Genomic DNA, 18,929 nt, shown 5'->3' on the forward strand with positions numbered 1-18,929 from the left:
CAGACAAGACCCAAGGTGTAGGCTGTGCAAAGAGGCGCCCGAAACAAGATGCTGGCAAGATGCTGTAAGATGCTGGCAGGGAAAGCTTACATGGAACGCCACAACCAAGTTGGTGGAATAATATACATAAACATGTGGGAAGAATATGAACTGGAAACCCCAAAGTATAAAATGGGAAACATCTCCAAAAGTTGTAGAGAATGAGAGAGCAAAGATCCTGTGGGACTTCCAGATCCAGACTGAAAGGAAGGTAATGGAACAGAGGAAAGCTGTTGTGGTGGATGTGGCAGTACCAAGTGAAGGAAACATCAGAAAGAAAGAACTTGAGAAACTGGAGAAATACCAGGGACTCAGAGAAGAACTGGAGAAAGCCTGGAAAGTGAAGGTGACAGTGGTGCCTGTGGTAATGGGAGCACTCGGGGCAGTAACCCCCAAGCTGGAGGAGTGGCTACAGCGAATCCCTGGAAAGACCTCAGACCTGTCAGTCCAGAAAAGTGCAGTGCTAGGAATAGCTAAGATACTGCGCAGGACCCTCAAGCTCCCAGGCCTCTGGTAGAGGACCCGAGCTTGGAGGAGAAACCACCCGCGGAGATACTACAACGAAAATGAAAAGATGTGCCAGTACCATTCAGTTATATACACAGCTAAACAGGAATGTTTTTAGTTTAGATTTGAACAATAACACAGTAGAGACCTGTCTCACAACCTCAGGGAGACTGTTGCAGCTTTTAGCTGCATAAGATTGAAACACTGATTCCCCTTGTTTAGTCCTGACTCTGGGCACCCACGGGAGGCCGGTCCCTGAGGTCTTCAGAGTCCAAGATGGTTCATATGGTGCTAACATGTCAGAGATGTACTTTGGTGCAAAGTCATGGAGAGACTTGTAAACAGGCAGAGCTGCTTTAAAGATTATTCTTTGAGCTACAGGAAGACAGGTTTTTTAGATGGTAAAATGCTGCTGATGTTACTGACTGACTTGAAATGGCTGTTAATGTTCAGGTCAGAGTTTTAGAGACAGAGAGTGAAGGTAACTGCTGATACTTTCTCTTTGTTTCTGTGGACCAAAGACGAAGACTTCCATATTATTATATTATATTGTATTATATTTATATAAAAAGTCATTTGACCTCTGCAAAGACTTTGTCTTCATTTTGACAGCTGTCCTTACTGTTTGACATCTGAAAAAGTAGCTCAGTGACCAAGTGGGAAAGTGTCTGTTCTGGAGTCATGGGTTCAATTCTACAGTCTTTTTGACACCCATCATAAGTGGTTGGATTTGGGGATTAAACCATCAAAATGGTCTCCCAGTGCACCTGTAACTGCAGCTTGTTACTCCCCCAGGGTCAAATGTGGACATGCATGTTATAGTTTCACAAAAATGATTTTTTTTCTCCTTGTTTTTCTAGCTACATTCATTTTTTTAGCTCGTGAATGCATGCAATTTAGAGAAACGGACATGTGTTTTAATGTACGGTTAAAAGTGTGAGAAACAATAGGCTGTTGAATGTGCAACCAATCCCACAAGGACAATGACATTTTGGCCTTCCCCATTTACAGTTCAGGTCTTATAAACTGAAGGATTGTCTTTAGGTTCTGACCAAAGAGCATCAACCCTTGTGCTATCCTAGGCACTTTAACATTGGTAGTTGGGTCATCTAGACCCACAAGACGGTGCGCTGAACCTTTGTTCTTCAATGATTTGTGATCTTCACTGGTGTCCATGGACTACATGAAATCTTTCCACCTTTATCCACCTTTGTCATGGTAGGGAGAACACGTCAATGTAAGATAGCACAAGGGTTAAAGTAGTAGCTGCAGTTTTTTTTGTCTTCAGATCAAATTGAAGGGGTTGCAGGAAACAGACTATGTATCCATACTTTAAAGGCTAAGTTTTTTGTGTGTATTTTTTATCTTTTTGATATTTTTCTATGAATTATCTAATGCTATATCTTAACCATTTGGTGCCTATTGATGTAAATATGCATCAAACCTGCTCCAAACTCATCGTCATGTAGCAACCATTTGAAAGGTAAACATAAGGTCCAGTCTGGTTTGGCATTAATCGGCTTTTTTTTCTTTTTTACTTCTTCTTTTCATTCCGTATCTTCCCCCTTCTTTTTTCCGATATGCAAAAAGGGATTTTGTTCATCTATGATGTCATTGTCAGGTAAAAATACACCTGGAGGCGTGAAAAGGGCACACACAGACAAGGAATAATGCTTTTAACTCGGGCAGGACATGCAAAGTTCACCGCCACAGCGAGAATCACAATTTTGGAAACTTCCAGCAGTAAATGAACAAGTGATAGTGTCATTTAATAATTTTCCTACAAAAAAGGTCCAGTGATTCCCAGCTTCAGTGTGCTAACCATTTACCAAGAGAAGTAGAAAACAACAAGACGAATAAAAGTTTGCTAGAAAATCTGCTTTATTTTAAAAAATTACATTTTGGTAGCTTGAAAAACATAAACCCAGTTTATAGCACTGTGCGCCAGTGAGGTCTAATGTACAACAAATCTTCCTCATTTTTAAGGGGGTGCAAACAATTTTTTGTCCTTGCATCAGGAGTCGTATTTGCAAATGGTGGTTTTAACCCAATACCACAACATTTCCTATATCAGTTGTAGTGTAAAAAGTGGATTATAGCAGACATAAATCTTCCACTATGATCCTAAATTTTTATTAGTAATTTACAAGACAGTAGATCAGTACAGCAACCCTTCACCTTCTACAGTAAAAAAAAATGTTACCAGGAAATAAATATATATAAGCAGTAAAAAAGTTATAGTCACCCTTTATCAAATTTGCAACCTAAAGACACAGTCATTAGAAAAGTCATTAAGATTAATACAAAGATGTGCTTAAAACGGATACAAATGACTTCAGTGAAAATGGGATTATGCAAAAGCATTGACCCACTTCAGTAAGAAGGGTTTTTCAACTACAGCATATAGCCATGAAGTAAACAGTAACTCACATATGCAGCAACTTGAAAAAACAACAACCATTTGGAAATATAATTTGAATTGCAAACACGCTTAAGGGAAGTGCATTTTGGGGCTTGCACACAAGGTTAGTCGCTTTGAGGTGAGAATATGTGTGACCACACTGAGAAGCATCAAGAAGATCGTCATTGACATCACTATTACATAGTGGCTGATACTGCAACAGACAGAGGCAGGTCATTGAGCAAACACGGTTTCAATTAGAACCCAAGCCTAAAAAAAGGACTAGTGTTTGTTATATCATGCAAAAACTAGATAATATCCCAATTTACCTGGTGCCAATGTCCAACCAGCTGCCATAGTCCTGCACCATGAAGAAAAAATGCTGAGGATAAGAAGAACTGAATTAAATTTACATTTGATGTCATCAGTAAAACCAATTAAAAAAAAAAAAAAAATTCTGGGATTTTGTTTTTTTACCAGAGCCATTACATCGCTGATAACAAGGACAATGAGAAACAAACTGGAAAGAAAAAGTAGATATCATTAGAATGGCAATAAAATCCTACATCCGCATGCTTGCATGGACAAAGGATTTACATCATCTTCACTGTTTTCTTCTTTTTTCATGCTAAATAATTTACTTATTTAAGATGACTAATGTTTCATGGTCTGCATGTAGTTGAACAAACTAAAATAGTACAAGTAAAAAAAAAAAAGACTATTTTTTGCAATTGCATTTTAGTAGGGGGATAAGAGCTTACCTTCTTGATGAGAGCTGTGTTGCAACTTGAATGCTCTCAAATGTACACATTACTATGATGAATGGTATGATGACCTGCAAGAATATACAACATAAAGTATTGATTTCATGAATAAGTGTGCTTTAATAAAGTTTTGATATAAAAAGACAAATTTCTGTGTCAGTCATAATGAAAATAAATAAATACTGAATACATTTTGTTGAAAACCTTCAACAAGGTACACAATCGTCAAACAGGAGTTTAAGTTAAAGGCTTATATCTTTTTTAAACTGATTTTAAGTCAGACAGCATTATAGGAATTGAGTGGCAAGGCAGGAAATACAACTTCTCCTTTAAGTAAATACAGTGTTTGCTATAAAAGGAAACATTTTCAAGTGCAGTACCTTCCACATCATTAGACCTCCCATTATAAAAGGATTGAAAACAGTCAAGAAGCAATAAACAGAAGCTGGATCAAAACTAGACAAAAAGAAAAACAGAAACACAATTAGTTATCACAAAGAAAACTGTTTTAACTAATCCAATTATGTTTTTAGCAGGAATGTGCAATATGAACAGAAACTAGAGTACATAATTCACAAAAAATAAACAACACAGAAGACTAAAATTGATTTACTGTCTTCTTTTATGTGATGCACTGCATGTCTTTAAAAAAAAAAGGATGTCGGTCAGACAGATTTGTTTAAGTGCAACCATTTGAAACCCCTGCGTATCGAAAACAGAACTTCCTCCCTTCATCCTTTCCCCATGCCAATAAAGAAATGGTTCACTTTAAAGCATACCTGTTAATGGAGGCTATGTTTCCTGTACCAAAGAAAGCTGTAATTATAAAAAACACCTGCACAAAATGTGGAGTCAAGGAAATACATTAAGTGTTTTTTGTGATTTTATGCATTTTAAATAAAGGCAATTAAACTAATAATCCCTCAAATATCCTGTAACTCTACAAAATGTAACAGCGGCAGCATTACTGCTGTGTTTCTGTATTTTCTTTATGACTTTGCAACGGCCGTCAGTTCTGCTGAAATTCATGGGAAACAGGATACAAAAAAATATGATCTTCGAATGTCATCCAGTTTCAGTTGTCGGATCTTGCTGATGTCAATGTTTGCTGAGAAGTCGATGGTGGACAACTGCAAGAAAATGAGGCACACAGGCATTTAAAACTCAATACAAATGCAAAGTATCTCAGTATGACAGTAGGGGTGTAAAACCCAAGGGAAAAAATAAAAAAATAGCTTACATTGCCTTAACTTAGCATATATAGGTTGATCAGAAGACCATCATTTTCTACAAGTTAAATGTATTCTTCTTCTTCTTATATTTGGATTGGATTTGTGTTCAGTGACATCTTTTCAAAACTCCCCTAGTGTTTGTTGGTTGCCTTAATGCAGGCCTGCCCAATCTTGGTCCTTTTGCCATCTGCCTGTTTTCTAGTTCTCTCTGCACTGCTTTCTGTTAGCTAGCTTACCCTCCTCAATGTGATTGACAAAACACACCTGATCCAGGTAATCAGCAGCAGGAATAGCAGGGAGCGCTGGAAAACAGGCAGGATGTGGTAGATCTTTGGGAGTAGAATAGTGCAGCGCTGCTTCTGTTTAGGTTTTATAAGTAAATGGAGTGGAGGGTTTTTTTCTTTAAAAAAATTGCACAGAGCTGAGGGTTCTCTTTCAACATTTGTTTCAGTATGTCACCATGGGAACACGCCTCTGTGCACTGTCCCCAAAAATACCTTAGTCATGTTTCAGAGAATCAGGGTTTATTTCTTTACATTGTACTTTCATCTTGATATTTTCTGTTAGCAACGGTAAATACTGAAATGATTTGTAGGGCTTTTAGGAAAAAATGGTGTAAGTCCATTAACAATAAGTAGTTCATGTGAAGTTATTTTTGAAGTTCATGAAGGCCTGTAATTTTCCTCACAAAATGAGAAAAGAAATCCAGAAAATTCCATTGTCTGATTCTTAAAGGGTTCATTTGTAAATTATGGTGGAAATAATTATTTGGTCAATAACAAAAGTTCAACTCAATACTTTGTTTTATACTCTTTGTTGGCAATGACAGCAGTCAAACATTTACTGTAAGTCTTCAAAAGTTCCATGCAGATCTCCTCTGGAGCAGTGATATTTTGGGGCTGTCGCTGGGCAAAACAGACTTTCAACTCTCTTGAACGATTTGCTCTGGGAGTGAGATTTGGAGACTGGCTAGGCCACTCCAGGACCTTGAAATGCTTCTTATGAAACCACTTCTTTGTTACCCAGGCAGAGTGTTGGTTGTCATTGTCGTTGTCATGCTGTAAGACACATCCATGTTTCATCTTCAATGCCCTTTCTGACGGAAGGAGGTTTTAACTCAAAATCTGATGATGCATGGCTCCATTTATTCTTTCTTTTACATGGTCTGAAGTCCTAGTCTCTTTGCTGAAAGACGGCCGCAAAGCATGATGTTTCCACCCCCATGCTTTACAGTACGTGTGGTGTTCTTTGGATCCAACTCAGCATTCTTTCTCCTCCTTACCAAAAAGTTCTATTTTGGTTTCATCTGCCCATAGGACATTCTCCCAATCATATTCTGGATCATCCAACTGCTCTCTAGCAAACTTTAGACGGGCCTGCACATTTATTGGTTTTAGCAGGAGGACACATCTGGCACTCCAGGACTTGAGTCACTGGCGGCGTAGTGTGTCACTGATGGTAGCCTTTGTTACTTTAGCCCCAGCTCTCTGCAGGTCATTCACAAAGTCATCCTATGTGGTTCTGGGATTTTTGCTCACTGTTCTTGTGATCATTTTGACCCTACGGGGGGAGATCTTGCGGGGTGCCCCTGATGAAGGGAGATTATCAGTGGTCTTGTATGTCTTCCATTTCCCAATAATTGCTCCCACTTCTCACCAACCTGCTTACCTACTGTAGATTCAGTCTTCCCAGGCTGGAGCAGGTCAACAATTTAGTTTCCGGTGTCCTCAGACAGCTCTTTGGTCTTGGTCATGGTCGAGTTTGGAGTGTGACTGTTTGAGGTTGTGGACAGGTGTCTTTTTTATAGATAAGTTCAAACAGGTGCCATTAATACAGGTAATGAGTGGAGGACAGAGGATCCTCTCACAGAGGAAGTTACTGGTTTGTGAGAGCCAGAAATCGTGCTTTTTTGTAGGTGACCAAATACTTTTTTTTACCACCATAATTTGAAAATTAATTCTTTAAAAATCAGACAATGTGATTTTCTGTATTATTTTCTCATTTTGTCTCACATACGGAATGTATACCTATTATGAGATATATGTACTTCTCATCTTTTTAACCTACACGATTGGTGGATGGCTAAATACTTTTTTGTCCCACTGTATAGCATGTATACTACAAACCATACTACAAACCAAACTTCAGACTTTGAGGGCTGGTGCCCTCCATGCAGTTCGCTTCTTTTGCTTTTAATTGTAAAGTGCTTCAGGCTGCATAAAGTATGAGAAGTTCTTTTTTTTTTTTAAATAAAATTTGATTTAATTTAAATAAACTACTTATTGTTAGGGGGTGCCATTCAGGGCAGGGCAAAGAATAAAAAAAACAAACAAAGAAATTCTCTTGATAGCTGGACTTGTCATCCTCAAGTCTGATTTCTGAGCAAATTTTATATTTGTCATGTCCCTTAGCTGTTTTGTTTTAAAGGATTAGGCGAGGGAACTCTTAAAACAAAAATAGAAAAAAATGTGTACTGTATCTTGGAATGATTCATTGAGGGTGAACTAATGATATCTTCATAAAACCAGTTATAATTTAAAGACAGCAGATCTACTTTACCTCTAGCCTGCCAGAGACGCCTTGAGCGAGCAAAGCCTCCTGTTCAATGTTGATCCATGCAAACATTAACCAAGATAACACAGGAGGGAACAAGGCCTCTGACCTAGGTAGAAAAAGATAAACACAGTGGAAAACTCTCTAACAAGCCTAATTTTAAATATTGATGTCTCTGCATGATGTGTCTTGTCTCACCCAGTACTAAGCAAAAGGTATGTGGACGTGAGAGACAAAAATATGCTGAGAAGACGATGGAAAAGACGTGATGAGCTCAGCAATGGAACACATATTGAAGAACCTAGAAAAAAAAAACACAAAAAAAAAACAAGATGTGTCAAAGTAAAAATTTGTTTTAAATTCTACATCTTTTTTTTTTTTTTGAAGCAATAAGGGATTTTCTTTAAGAATTTGAATTCAACCTACAGTGGAATTTTTACTGGGTTACCCACCTACCTACCTAAAGTGCTCCAGCTGATGATTTGGTTAAGAAGAGGAAGGCCCCGCTTCTGTTGCAGGCTGGAGTGCGTGAAAGTCGGCACGCATGCACACACCGCCACAAGCAGCATCTGTGGGGTTTTAAGAAAAAAAATCACGCTAAGGTTTTTCGCAACAGCAATGGAGGATCCACAACAGCACTTTAACACGATACGGCGCTCGTTTTTACCTGAGCAAAAAACTGCCGTCCGTCTCTAAACTGCAGCGGTGTCCTCTGCCGTGATGACCAGAAGAAGCAGGCTGAAGAGAAAAGGGTGAGCAGACCTCCGCCGGTGCTGAGCAAACACACACAGCTGTTACTTCATGTCAAAGTGATGTGTAAACTACAGCTGGTAATCAGGTTTTTTCCAAGCTCTCACCTTCATCATTGGCTCAAATAAAAGCACCCTAATGAAAAAGCTGGTCCTTCCCAGAAAAAAAAACAAAGCTTTATCTCACTTTTGACAAAAACACACTTGAAGTTATAGGCAAAAATTAGTTTATTTTTGTTATTTGTGCAGATTAACTCAGACAAGAGTTTAGGCCAGTATATATAAAATAAACCCTCTTCCTTTCCTTATTATTACTTTTGGAAGTGTATTGTTTTCAGCAAGCATGAGAAGAAACTTTTGCTTTGTCTTCACAAACTTTAGTTCCGAGTGTTTTTTGACGGCAGCTTCAGTCACTCTATGTTGATCTGACAAGTTAACCGAACTTTCATTGCCAATGAAAGAATGCATCTCATCTCATCTTGAGAACATCATGCTAACAGAAAAAAATGTAGTGATGGCAGTGTCATGGTCATAATAAAAAAAAAAAAAGTACAAATGCTTCTTATGATTGGGTCAAAATCTTCAAATGCTACAAAATTAAAGCTTAGAATCGGTGTGATTTTCTTCAAACATGTGATAAATATACACAAATATGGATAATCTTCTTATGAATAATTACATTTTCAATTCAAACTTGTAAAACAAGATGAATGCTTTGATGTAGTGTGATAAATTGTTGCTTCCATGACACCACGACACCCTGGTTCCAATAATTGGCTTCTCGCTAACAAGTGTGATTAGATTTATGAGCTTGGAAACTATTGACTGGGTTTATTTTTAGCATATTAAACTTAAAATTGATGATTTGTGATTAAATTCAACTTCTGGGCAGCAGGTGCGGCTGTTACTGGTTATATATCGGTTTATTCAACCAACCTTCTTAAACCAACAATGTAAATAAACATTAGAATCCATGTAAGTTGATTTTTATATTTATTTCTATAATAACCCACGGCTATGTATCCTAAAACAGCTTAGCCACCTTGGATGTAAAGTGGAATCAGACATATATTTGTTCTAAATAATCATTTTTGATTCATACCACATCCATCAAATTTTCGCTGAACAGAATTACCCTTGGTCTTATGGGGTTTGAGATTGACCAATTTCTAAAGTAAAATGATGTAACTGTATGGAAGTGAGTGATGCTGAGGGGGAAACTGCTTACCATGACGACTAGAATAGGCAAATGAAGGAAGTACTCACACCAGATGCAGGTTAGGCTCTCTACCCACGACAGGCATCAGGGGGAAAGCTGACAAGCACAGACACCCCAGAAACCAGCTCAGAGAACGAAACTGCTCAAAAACAAGAGAAAAGCAACTTGTAAATTAGATTGTTAGCATTTGAGAGCCAACAAACACAACACAAATTATAGCTTTCACAGCCGTTTAAAGTTCCTTTAAAATGCATTTGAAAGCTTCAACAGCTTTGTTGCTGTGGCAGCTTTTAGAATTTTGAAAGTAATAATTGGATAAAATTGATGGAATTGTGTTCTTACAACTGCTTATATGATGATTCAGGGCATATTTAAATATACAACTCACATAAAATGCAAGGTTTTTAAATGTATTTAAAGAAAATCCAGTTTACCCTAAATAACCTTTTTTTAAATTAAATCAAATTATATTCAAATCAATATAATTTTTCTTTATTTTGTGTTCCTGCAGGAATATAGTTTCTTGCACTGCTACCTTTGCTTTGGTAAAAAGTCCGGTCAAAATTGGCCACAAGGAGAGGACACCCAGTCCTACAGTCAGCACGGCGCGGTTAAAGAAGCTCACCACCTGGGGGCAGCAGAGAGAAAGAACAGCATAAGAACCATGATACCGCAACCAAAAACGAATACAAAAAGATGCTTGTTTTACATTTTTACTTCACAGAAGCAAATTTCACAGAAAGCAAGAGCTGGATGAACAGACTTAATCACCTACCAGCAACTCGATGCCAAATGTCACCAAAACGAAATACCCTAAGCATTTCCATAATGGTAGAGAGGGGATTGATCGAACGAGATCTTTGAGAGCTCCAGACCTAAATTAGAAAAAAAAAAAAAAAATTGAAAAAGGGAGATCAAAGATTTAAAAAAAAAACGTTCATAGAAGTATAGGGTACACTTTGCTCTGGGCAAATATGAATGGTTGCAACACCACCCTGGAGGCTCATTGACATTTTACCACACCTAAGCCTGAAAAGCCTGCTGTTACCTGCCTCTATTTTCTTAGGATGCGTTTTAATATCATGGCTCCCACTTAAAAAAATCTATACAGAACCCCACAATTCTTTTGTTTTTTTTATGATTTAAATGTTATTATTCGTGTCATCGTAAACCAAAATCAGTTCTGCAGAGATAGGAAAAAAATGCAAGATTGTAATAAGTAATAAATTTGTAAAAAAGATTAGCAATGCTGCATGTTGAGCTCATGAGGGAAGTAATAATAAATGGTTATAACTCAATACAGGCTGTGCAAACAGGATCTATGGGCTGCTCTTTTATCATATAATATATATATATATATATATATATATATATATATATATATATATATATATATATATATTATATATATATATATATATATATATATCTCCATGTGTTTGCCTATTACTTACTCTTTATAAACAAAAAACCAAACAGGCACAGGCAGCAGACAGTAAATATAGTAGGTGACTGGACTTCTTTGGATGAGCAGGAACGCTGTGATCATCACTGCCACACACATGCACAGTTTGGCCACAGTGCGACTGGATCTCTGAACACAGAGAGCAAAAATACCACCTTAACAAGAAAATCCCGTTTCACGAACCTGTTGATGTGGAAGAAGCACTGTCAAAGGGAATTACAAAATGGTCCTCCAACCTGTTTTGAGAAGTGAGGATGTCTGTTGAGGCTGGCGTGAGTCTTTAGTATGACTAGGATAACATATGAGGTCCAGCCAACGAATCCCAGCACCACACTGCAACCCAGAAAGAACCTGTCGTAGGTGTGATAGTAGAGGAGGCCTTCCAGAGAGAGGGATATCAGCGACTGGCACAGGGAAATCTGGCAGGATAAACAAAAGAAAAAGGGTAATAAATCTCTGGCAAAAGCAGAAATGAAATGTTGGAAATGGATTATGAATAAAAACAAAGAGAACATCAGTTCCTTCCTTTTGAAAGCCTGTTGCTGCACAAAAAAATAATGGATGGAGCCAAGTGATTAGTCAATAAAGCTTTAAGCTGCACCTTAAACCATACGTAATATTCACCAGTCTCTACAAGAAATCTATATTTGGCTCGAATATTCGTGTTCCAGCAACGTCTTTCCCGTAATACTTACAGCTTCGTTGTATTTCTCAAGCTGAATCAGTATTCGCGCCTTGTGGGTGATTTCAGCTTGTTTGGACTCAGTTAGCTGCCTGCATAAACAAAGGAACAAAGCATTGCAGGTAAGGGTAAAATTGGCTAATTGTCTTTTCTTATGAAGTACATTAAGCATACTTGAAGGGTGTGAAGAAAAAAGACAGTGTTGTTTCCTTTTTCTGCGTCATTTTTATCTGCAAAAAGAAAAAAAAAAGCTCAGCCGCAGTATGATGCTGTGAATATTATTAATGTAATTATTAGCTGTTAAGTCACACGAACATCCAGCTGTTTTTCCCCCCAGTTGTTTAAGTAGAATAGTGACTGTGTAGCAAAAGATCCCTGCTATCATACCTTGAATTGCTCCAGAACCTGAATCGCATTAGTGTACATGCTTTCTGCCTTGAACTGACCACTATTGTTGAGGTAGAGGATAGGTAAAACACCCTGCACACACAAAATGAGAAGGAATTTTTCTTTTTTCGAACCTGTGGTGAGCTCAAACCACAGCAAATGGAAATATTTTCTTTACTGTCAACATATTCAGAAACTTACCACAGAGTTAACAGGAATAGGTACACCAACAAGAGAAGCCATTAGTGGAGCAATGTCTGCCTGAAAAAGAAAAAAAGGTGAAATTTAAGCTTGACAGGTGACAAACATGTTTGGACGTGTGGGATTCATGATGACAACATGGGTCTCACTGGAATTTCTTACCTGATTGACATCAACTCTACGGATGTGCTCCAATTTCCATTCTGAGAAAAGAACAGGTCAAAAAGGTCACTGCAACTGGTTAGCTTCATTTATTAACAGTTTGTGCCAATCTATCCTTTTCGTTTCGGGACTGATTTTGAGATTATTTGAATGGTTTATAAATGTTTTATTGGTCTTGCGCCTTCTTATCTCAATTATTTTCTTTTAAAGTTCGAGCCCTCGCTGTCCTCCAGTGCCGACCCTTTAGTTGTTCCTAAGATGAGAAACAAAACTTTTGGTGAGGCTTCATTCTACTGTTATGGTCGTCGCCCCTGGAATAGCTTGCCTAATTACTTTTTCTTTTATATATTTAAATATATTTTATGTGTCTATTTTTAACTTATGATTTTAGCCCCAGTGTTCCCATATGGGGGTCTTTTATACCAGGGCTCGCCGGTTTAGTCTGGGGTTGTTGTTGCGTTGCTCGGCCTTGCTGGGGCGGCGGGGTCTAACATTTTAGCCTCACGGCTGTGGACTGGACCTTGTTGCTGTCCAGGGTGGATGGGCGCTGTTCTGTGGATGAGGTGATTCCTCGTAGGAGAGATTCCTGATGTACTGTTCCCTCACAGCAGAGCCAAGCCCTACGTCTCTTTTTTAATTATAGTCATTTTTTTCGTGCCTGTATGCATTGTGTGTGGGGTCATGGGGGTGTGTGTTTGAACGGAGGGGAGAGCAGGTGGGCTGGTTTTACTTTTTTCTCTTTTTTGTATTTTGTCATCTGTTTATTTTTAATTGTAAACGTTTTGAACTGCGACACATGAAAAGTGCTTTTTTTTTATAAATAAAGTTTGATTGAATGAAAAGTAAAGGTGCTGTTTACAATGACTCTACTATACCTTGAAGAAAATGATCCTCATAGGATTGGGGTTCTGTGACTCTCTGGGCCACATTGACGCCAGCACCCCACACCACTAAAGGGGTTAGTGTTTCAGATGGGTGGCCTGCACCGTGGGAACCTGGAGGAATGTGTTCAGAAAATGCCAAAATTCAAGTATTGATCAATGCTTTTTTTTTTCAAGCACACAGAAAAATCTTACCCCAGTTGGTCATGCCATGATCAGAGGTAAACACATATGCTGTTCTGCCATCATGACCAAAGAACTCCTCCATGACGGGCACAAGCTCAGCTATACCCTTATCCACCAGGCCAATGTTGTTTAGGTACTCCCTGCATAGACGTCAAATGCAAAATGTGAGATCTTTGATAAATGTTGTTGTTACTGGGAACTGTAAACGATACTAAATGCAAAAAAAGGCAAGAAACATGCAAGTCCATGCAGGGCACTTACTCGGACATGGGTCTGTGAGCGTGTCCATTTGTGTCAATGCCCAGCAAATGCAGGAAGAATATATTCTTATCCATAAGCAGACTGGCTTTCAGTGTAGAGTTGGACTTTGCAGACTCAAATAAAGACTTTAAAAAGGAAAATGTGGCTTCATTCATTTCAGGAAAATAGGAGTGCAAACACATTTTCCAAAACAGCTTCATTAAGCAATATTGAAGTGTTTTTTTTTGTATTACTAATTAGTCAAATATTATTAACAAACCAATCAGAACATATTTGTTAAAATAAAATAAAAAAAAATACTTTGACTTGAGTGAACACCCAGCTGTCCAGTCTAGAAGCATCTGTGGAAGCAAAGTCCTCCTCCACTGCTGGGTATGTGTGAGTATACACATGGTCTCCACTGGCACCTGAAAGAGCCAATAACAGGAAATGAGGTTTTGTGTCATTCAGCAATATTTTCATCCATGCATATCCCCTTCAAGGTCACGGGACTGCTGGAGCCAACCCAGCTACTGTTGGGCGAAAGCAGTATATATCCTGAACAGATCGCCAGTCTGTTACAGGGTCTCACAGGTAGGGACAAATTAAGAGTCACCAGTTAACCTATGAAGCACGTTTTTGGACTGTGGTAGGTAGCAAACGTGCCCTGGAGAAAATCCTCATATGCATGAGGAGAACATAAAAACTCCAAACAGAAAGGTCCCAGCCAGGTTTGTCGCACAACATTTCCAGTAAAATTTTAAATGAATATAGTCCAAAGCATTCAATGTTTTTTTTGTGAAAGTATCATTAAACCAACCTCTCTGTAAAACTGTTTTGGGGGAAAAAAATACAACCTATTTTTATACTAATCAGCCCCACATAAAGAAAACTGAAGTGAGGTTGAATAAATCACGTTTTTATTTGAAATATAACACTACTGTGTTATACTGAAAAGTATGAAAGAAAGTATGAAAAGGCACAATCAAACACATCTGGCACTCTATTGGCTGGGATTTTTGTTTCAATACAAAAACAAACAATAGAAGTGATAAATATATAAAGAATAAAGAAGTAAAAAAGTGAAAATAAAAAGAAATCCCAATAAAAAAAGAAGGGCTGACAATAGAGATTTTTAAAATCTGTATTTGACATTTGATACAATCATTTATGTCAAGCAAGTTTTCCTGCAACAGACTATTTTTGCACCTTAATCTCGTTGTACAATGTTGCAATGACAATAAAGACTATCTATCTATCTATCTATCTATCTATTTTTTGAGCATAAAGGGTCGTAAAATATTGGAGCATAAATCAGGTTCATAAATCTTTATAATGTGTTTCAATTAAAGATATTTAGGCCCTATGTGACTGTGACTGTGAAAGCATGATTGTGTGTCTGTACCTTTTGCAAACATTGGCAAGATATCGGGGCTTCCCCAACACCAAGTGTGTCTGCTCTCATTGAACACTGAATCAAACTCCACAGGATTCTCCTTCCATCCTGAGACACATGTATGAGGACATGAGAATGCACTCTCTTACTAGTTTTTAATCATACTAATATTCTGTCAATAAATGTCAGCATACACCTACCTTTAGCAACTGCACTGACATCCTCGTAAAATCCTGCAATCAGCGCAACATGACCAGGCCGAGACTCAGTCGGCACACGTGTATGTGATACACCCCATGTACCATTCTCCTCTATTACCCTCCTGTTAGTGAAAAACATACATTTTAACTTGCATATGCTCATGAAAAGGGGTTAGGAAATTTAAGAATAACAAACAACAGAGCAGAACAGCTACACTTGCACGATTAAAGGGTGTACAAATGAACCCAACCTCAAATAATCCATACACATTCATTCAGTTTCCTAACCTGAGGTACGGCGTTCTCGATGAACCGTTAGGAAGCAGGGTGAAAAGACTGTCGGCTCTGAGACCATCTGCAACCACGAGAACTAGTCTGGAGGCAGGAGGATTCATTTGAGTGGACTGGGGCGTCATGCCGTGAACCAGGGGAGATGTGAAGTAGATGTCAAAGATGGATAGGAAGAAGACCACGTGGACCGTCAGTCCCACGATGAAAAAGGTGATCACTCTCATCTTGACTATCAATCAATGGCGTACTGAACACTGGATCCCAGAAACAGCAGTGAGATTACTTGACATTGAGGACAAAAAACAACATTAAGAACCTAAACAAAAGGACAGAAACTTTTCGAGAAAATAAAAGTGCAGTTATCAAAAGTAGGACATCAAACATTATGGCTTTCGATAGCAGATTAAGAAGTTAGATCAAGTTGAGCTACTGTTCTATTGAAAGGCTGCTTAAGGACATCACTAATCTGTTCACCATATGTCAGTGTCCAAATTTAAAACGACGCACTAGATTTTCCTACTGTGCTCTTAAGTGGCATCAACCACTTAGGGAGAAAAACTGCACTTAAAAAAAACTATTGAGAGTCCAAATAAAAAAAAAACAACAACATATATATCCTTACCTTCATATTGAATTAATTGATTCATATAACAAAACCGAGGACATGTTATCTTTTAAGTTTAGTTGAATAGGACGTAGCTGCTAACTTAAATTTCATTCAACATCTTGACCAACTTTCTAGTTTGTATTACATCTTCGAATATTATCTATAACTTACGAAACATAAAGATTACTACTCAGTTGCTTGTACAAGATCAGCGCAATTTACATGCTACTTTAAGCAAAAAACCAACAACCACCCCGCTTTCTAATAAGATTACTTCAAGAAATACAGGTACCACGAGCATTCACTTCCGTGTTGTGACTGACGTTTTTCTTACGCATGCGCAAAGCTCGTGTGTCTGCTACACTATCCTCAGATGTTTTCTGTCTTTATGATTTTCACTATAACATTATATAAACTTTGTTTTCTTTGAAGCTGCCCATTTTATAATAAAAATGTAGTTTCAGTAATTTTACAAAAACCTTCATCCACAACCAGAAGCTACGAGCTGTCAAACGTGCCCCGCCTAGTGACTGAGGGGTAGCCAATTATGTTTTAGTCTGCCATTCAGAAGGCGGGCTTCAGGATAACATCCATCTAAATCAGCCAATCATAGCCCCACATTCCCTGCGCTGCAAACGCCAGCTGAATGTATCCATTCAGGAAGAAGCGGGTCTGATTAGCTTAGCTAGCTTACATTGCTAAAAATCTTTACAGTGGGAAAAAATGGCGTCGGTGAATCCCTTCAATCTCAGCGATTCGGAGGAAGAAGCCGAACGCCGTCCAAATGAAAGCGTTGACACACAGAGAAGCCCAAGCCAAGGGGCGCCAGGGCCGCCGCCAGGGAATCCTTTTTCTTCACCTGCAGAAGCTGAGCCCCCGACGCCCCTGCTGTCTAGCAACCGGACGAGCCCAAACGGTGAGGGCATCTCTGTGTCGGCCCCGGCTACCTCCGCTATGGCAGGCAGCACCGAGGCGCGGGTGTCTGTAGATCTCATCGCTGCTCAGCTGTTACGGGACCAATTCATCCTTACGGCCTTGGAATTTCACACTGAACTGCTGGAAGCAGGTAGAGAGCTTCCGCGACTGAGGGATTATTTCTCCAATCCTGGCAACTTCGAACGACAAGGCGGCACTCCACCTGCCAAAGACCAGGTTCTCGGACCCGGAGGACCACTGAGTGAGTAACACTAGCAGCTACCTGTACATCATCCACACTCTATATTGGCCTTAACCTTAAAACCACAACAAAAAGTAAAATAAAATAAAATAAATTCAAAGGCAGCTAGCAGCAACCATTAGCTTGTACACTGACTGTGGGGGAGTCAATTGATCTTGAGATATCGGTTTGCTGCTCCTGCCCTGCTGAGGGCCGCAGTCAGTCATCCAGCGGGTTTTGTGGGTCAGCTGTCATGGCAAATGGAAAGGAGCTCTCCAGAGAATCCATGAAATGTGACTAGGCAAGAACACTTCTATTTGAAATGTGGATTCATCCACTGAGACTTATAAAATATATGTGTTTAAACAAAGTGACACCCAAGTCGACAGATATGCATATTTCTAGCTGTATTCCATAAACTTAGGGGTTCCCTAAATAGCTAGATTCATCCATAAATGACTAATAATACAATCAATATGTTGACTCTTAAAGGATATGTGTATATATTCACACTTACCCTTTGATGACCTTTTGGCCTGGTAACATTCCTCTCATGGAAATGGTCATTATGAGGCTAAACCACAGAGTTTGCGTTTTTAATTGTAATGAACTAAAAATCAGCTTGAAATGGGCATTGTTATTTTTTATGTAACTAATTAAATTATAATGGGAATTTGAGAGGATAAGCAGCCCCAATGTAGTCAGGTGAGGGAGAGTTTGTCACACGCATCACAGTATAACCAAAAACAATGCTATGGCATATGGTTGGGTTTAAAGACCCACTCCAATGAAAACCCTGTTTTTAACATGTTTTTGTAGCAATTCTTTTTTCTTAATGGAGGACATGTATAGAGAAAATCTCGATTGAAGTTCCACTTCTTAGTGTTTCTCTATTCAAATCCTGGTAAATCAGAAGGTTAGGAGTGTGAGGGGCTGTAAGCTAGTGGGAGAGTGTAAACAAGGGATTGATGGGAAATGAGGGCAGGCTTACTCTGCGCCCAAAACTTGTAGGAGAATTTTGGATGAACTACTGCTGCTTTGCAGAAACTATGATTTTGAACACGACAAGTATTTTTTATTTTATTTTTAATTTTTGCCTAAAAACAGTTTAATCGTAATTAAAAGGCCACATTTAAAATAGTTTAAAAAATGATGGAGTGGGACTTTAAAGTAATCAACCGGTGACAGAGAACAGGAGTGATTTAGAAAAAAACCAGTCCGACTGACAGATTGTTGTTTTTCAGTAGGATTCTTTGGCATTCCCATGAAACCTATAGAATTAAATATTGATCTGTGTGCTAGGCGTATATTTGTGGTGTTTTTTGTACAACTCTGCAGAGAAGAAGACATTTCCACTGCATAACTACTAAAGTTGTCCAGTGGGAGTTTCTGATTTAATAGCTGCTGGAATGCCAAGATAGTTAAAACTGGGATATTTTGGAAGGTAATTTACAACAAAATCCATATTAATCAAACATGAGTAAAGTTATGAGCTACAAGAAATATTGCCTAAGGGACAAACAGTTTTTTCACCTTTATTTAATTAGTTGCCAAGATCACAGTGACTGGATTGGTTTCTTTTCTGTTTGAAGAGTTTCCCAAGCATCTAAA

At 38.5% G+C, this 18,929-nt stretch overlaps 2 protein-coding genes across 13 annotated transcripts in view; one reads left to right on the forward strand and one right to left on the reverse strand.

Annotated features, from left to right (window-relative positions):
• Positions 1–2,409: 2,409 nt before the first annotated feature.
• Positions 2,410–17,014, reverse strand: pign (phosphatidylinositol glycan anchor biosynthesis, class N). 4 transcript variants are annotated; one of them, XM_078938967.1, is made up of 29 exons: positions 16,875–17,014; positions 15,553–15,809; positions 15,265–15,386; positions 15,074–15,172; positions 13,990–14,096; positions 13,690–13,814; positions 13,438–13,568; positions 13,237–13,356; positions 12,362–12,402; positions 12,200–12,259; positions 11,999–12,091; positions 11,786–11,841; positions 11,625–11,703; positions 11,166–11,348; positions 10,919–11,058; positions 10,240–10,339; positions 10,000–10,092; positions 9,512–9,603; positions 8,164–8,269; positions 7,957–8,065; positions 7,695–7,797; positions 7,503–7,605; positions 4,755–4,841; positions 4,491–4,546; positions 4,092–4,167; positions 3,709–3,782; positions 3,425–3,467; positions 3,277–3,329; positions 2,410–3,161 (listed from the first exon to the last, which is right to left on the reverse strand). In XM_078938967.1, exons 2-29 carry the CDS (start codon positions 15,777–15,779, stop codon positions 3,038–3,040), a joined length of 2,802 nt encoding a protein of 933 aa, XP_078795093.1. In that variant the 5' UTR covers positions 15,780–15,809; positions 16,875–17,014; the 3' UTR covers positions 2,410–3,037. The 4 variants fall into 4 exon arrangements, with proteins under 4 accessions (XP_078795093.1, XP_078795095.1, XP_023805829.1 ...); XM_078938969.1 differs by having other exon boundaries at positions 16,857–16,993; XM_023950061.2 differs by lacking the exon at positions 16,875–17,014 and adding an exon at positions 16,178–16,683.
• Positions 16,886–18,929, forward strand: part of relch (RAB11 binding and LisH domain, coiled-coil and HEAT repeat containing) — a 30,597-nt gene continuing 28,553 nt past the window's right edge. For all 9 annotated transcript variants that reach the window (XR_013652439.1, XR_013652441.1, XM_023950055.2 and 6 more), the window contains exon 1: positions 16,886–17,339. Coding sequence is in view for 7 of the 9 variants with exons in the window: in XM_023950055.2 (XP_023805823.1) it covers positions 16,886–17,339 (454 nt within the window). In the remaining 2 variants the exon portion in view is untranslated. The remainder of the gene's footprint in view (positions 17,340–18,929) is intronic.

The sequence above is a fragment of the Oryzias latipes genome, chromosome 20, assembly GCF_053564925.1.
Source record: "Oryzias latipes strain Hd-rR chromosome 20, Olatipes_Hd-rR_3.1".
Taxonomy (NCBI): domain Eukaryota; kingdom Metazoa; phylum Chordata; class Actinopteri; order Beloniformes; family Adrianichthyidae; genus Oryzias; species Oryzias latipes.

Coding starts and splice junctions, on each gene's coding strand:
- pign (XM_078938967.1), bottom strand. CDS start 15,779: ATGAGAGTGATCACCTTTTTCATCGTGGGACTGACGGTCCACGTGGTC. Junction 15,387..15,552: donor TCGAGAACGCCGTACCTCAG/GTTAGGAAACTG, acceptor TTTCACTAACAG/GAGGGTAATAGAGGAGAATG. Junction 10,340..10,918: donor TGGTTTTTTGTTTATAAAGA/GTAAGTAATAGG, acceptor TTTCTAATTTAG/GTCTGGAGCTCTCAAAGATC.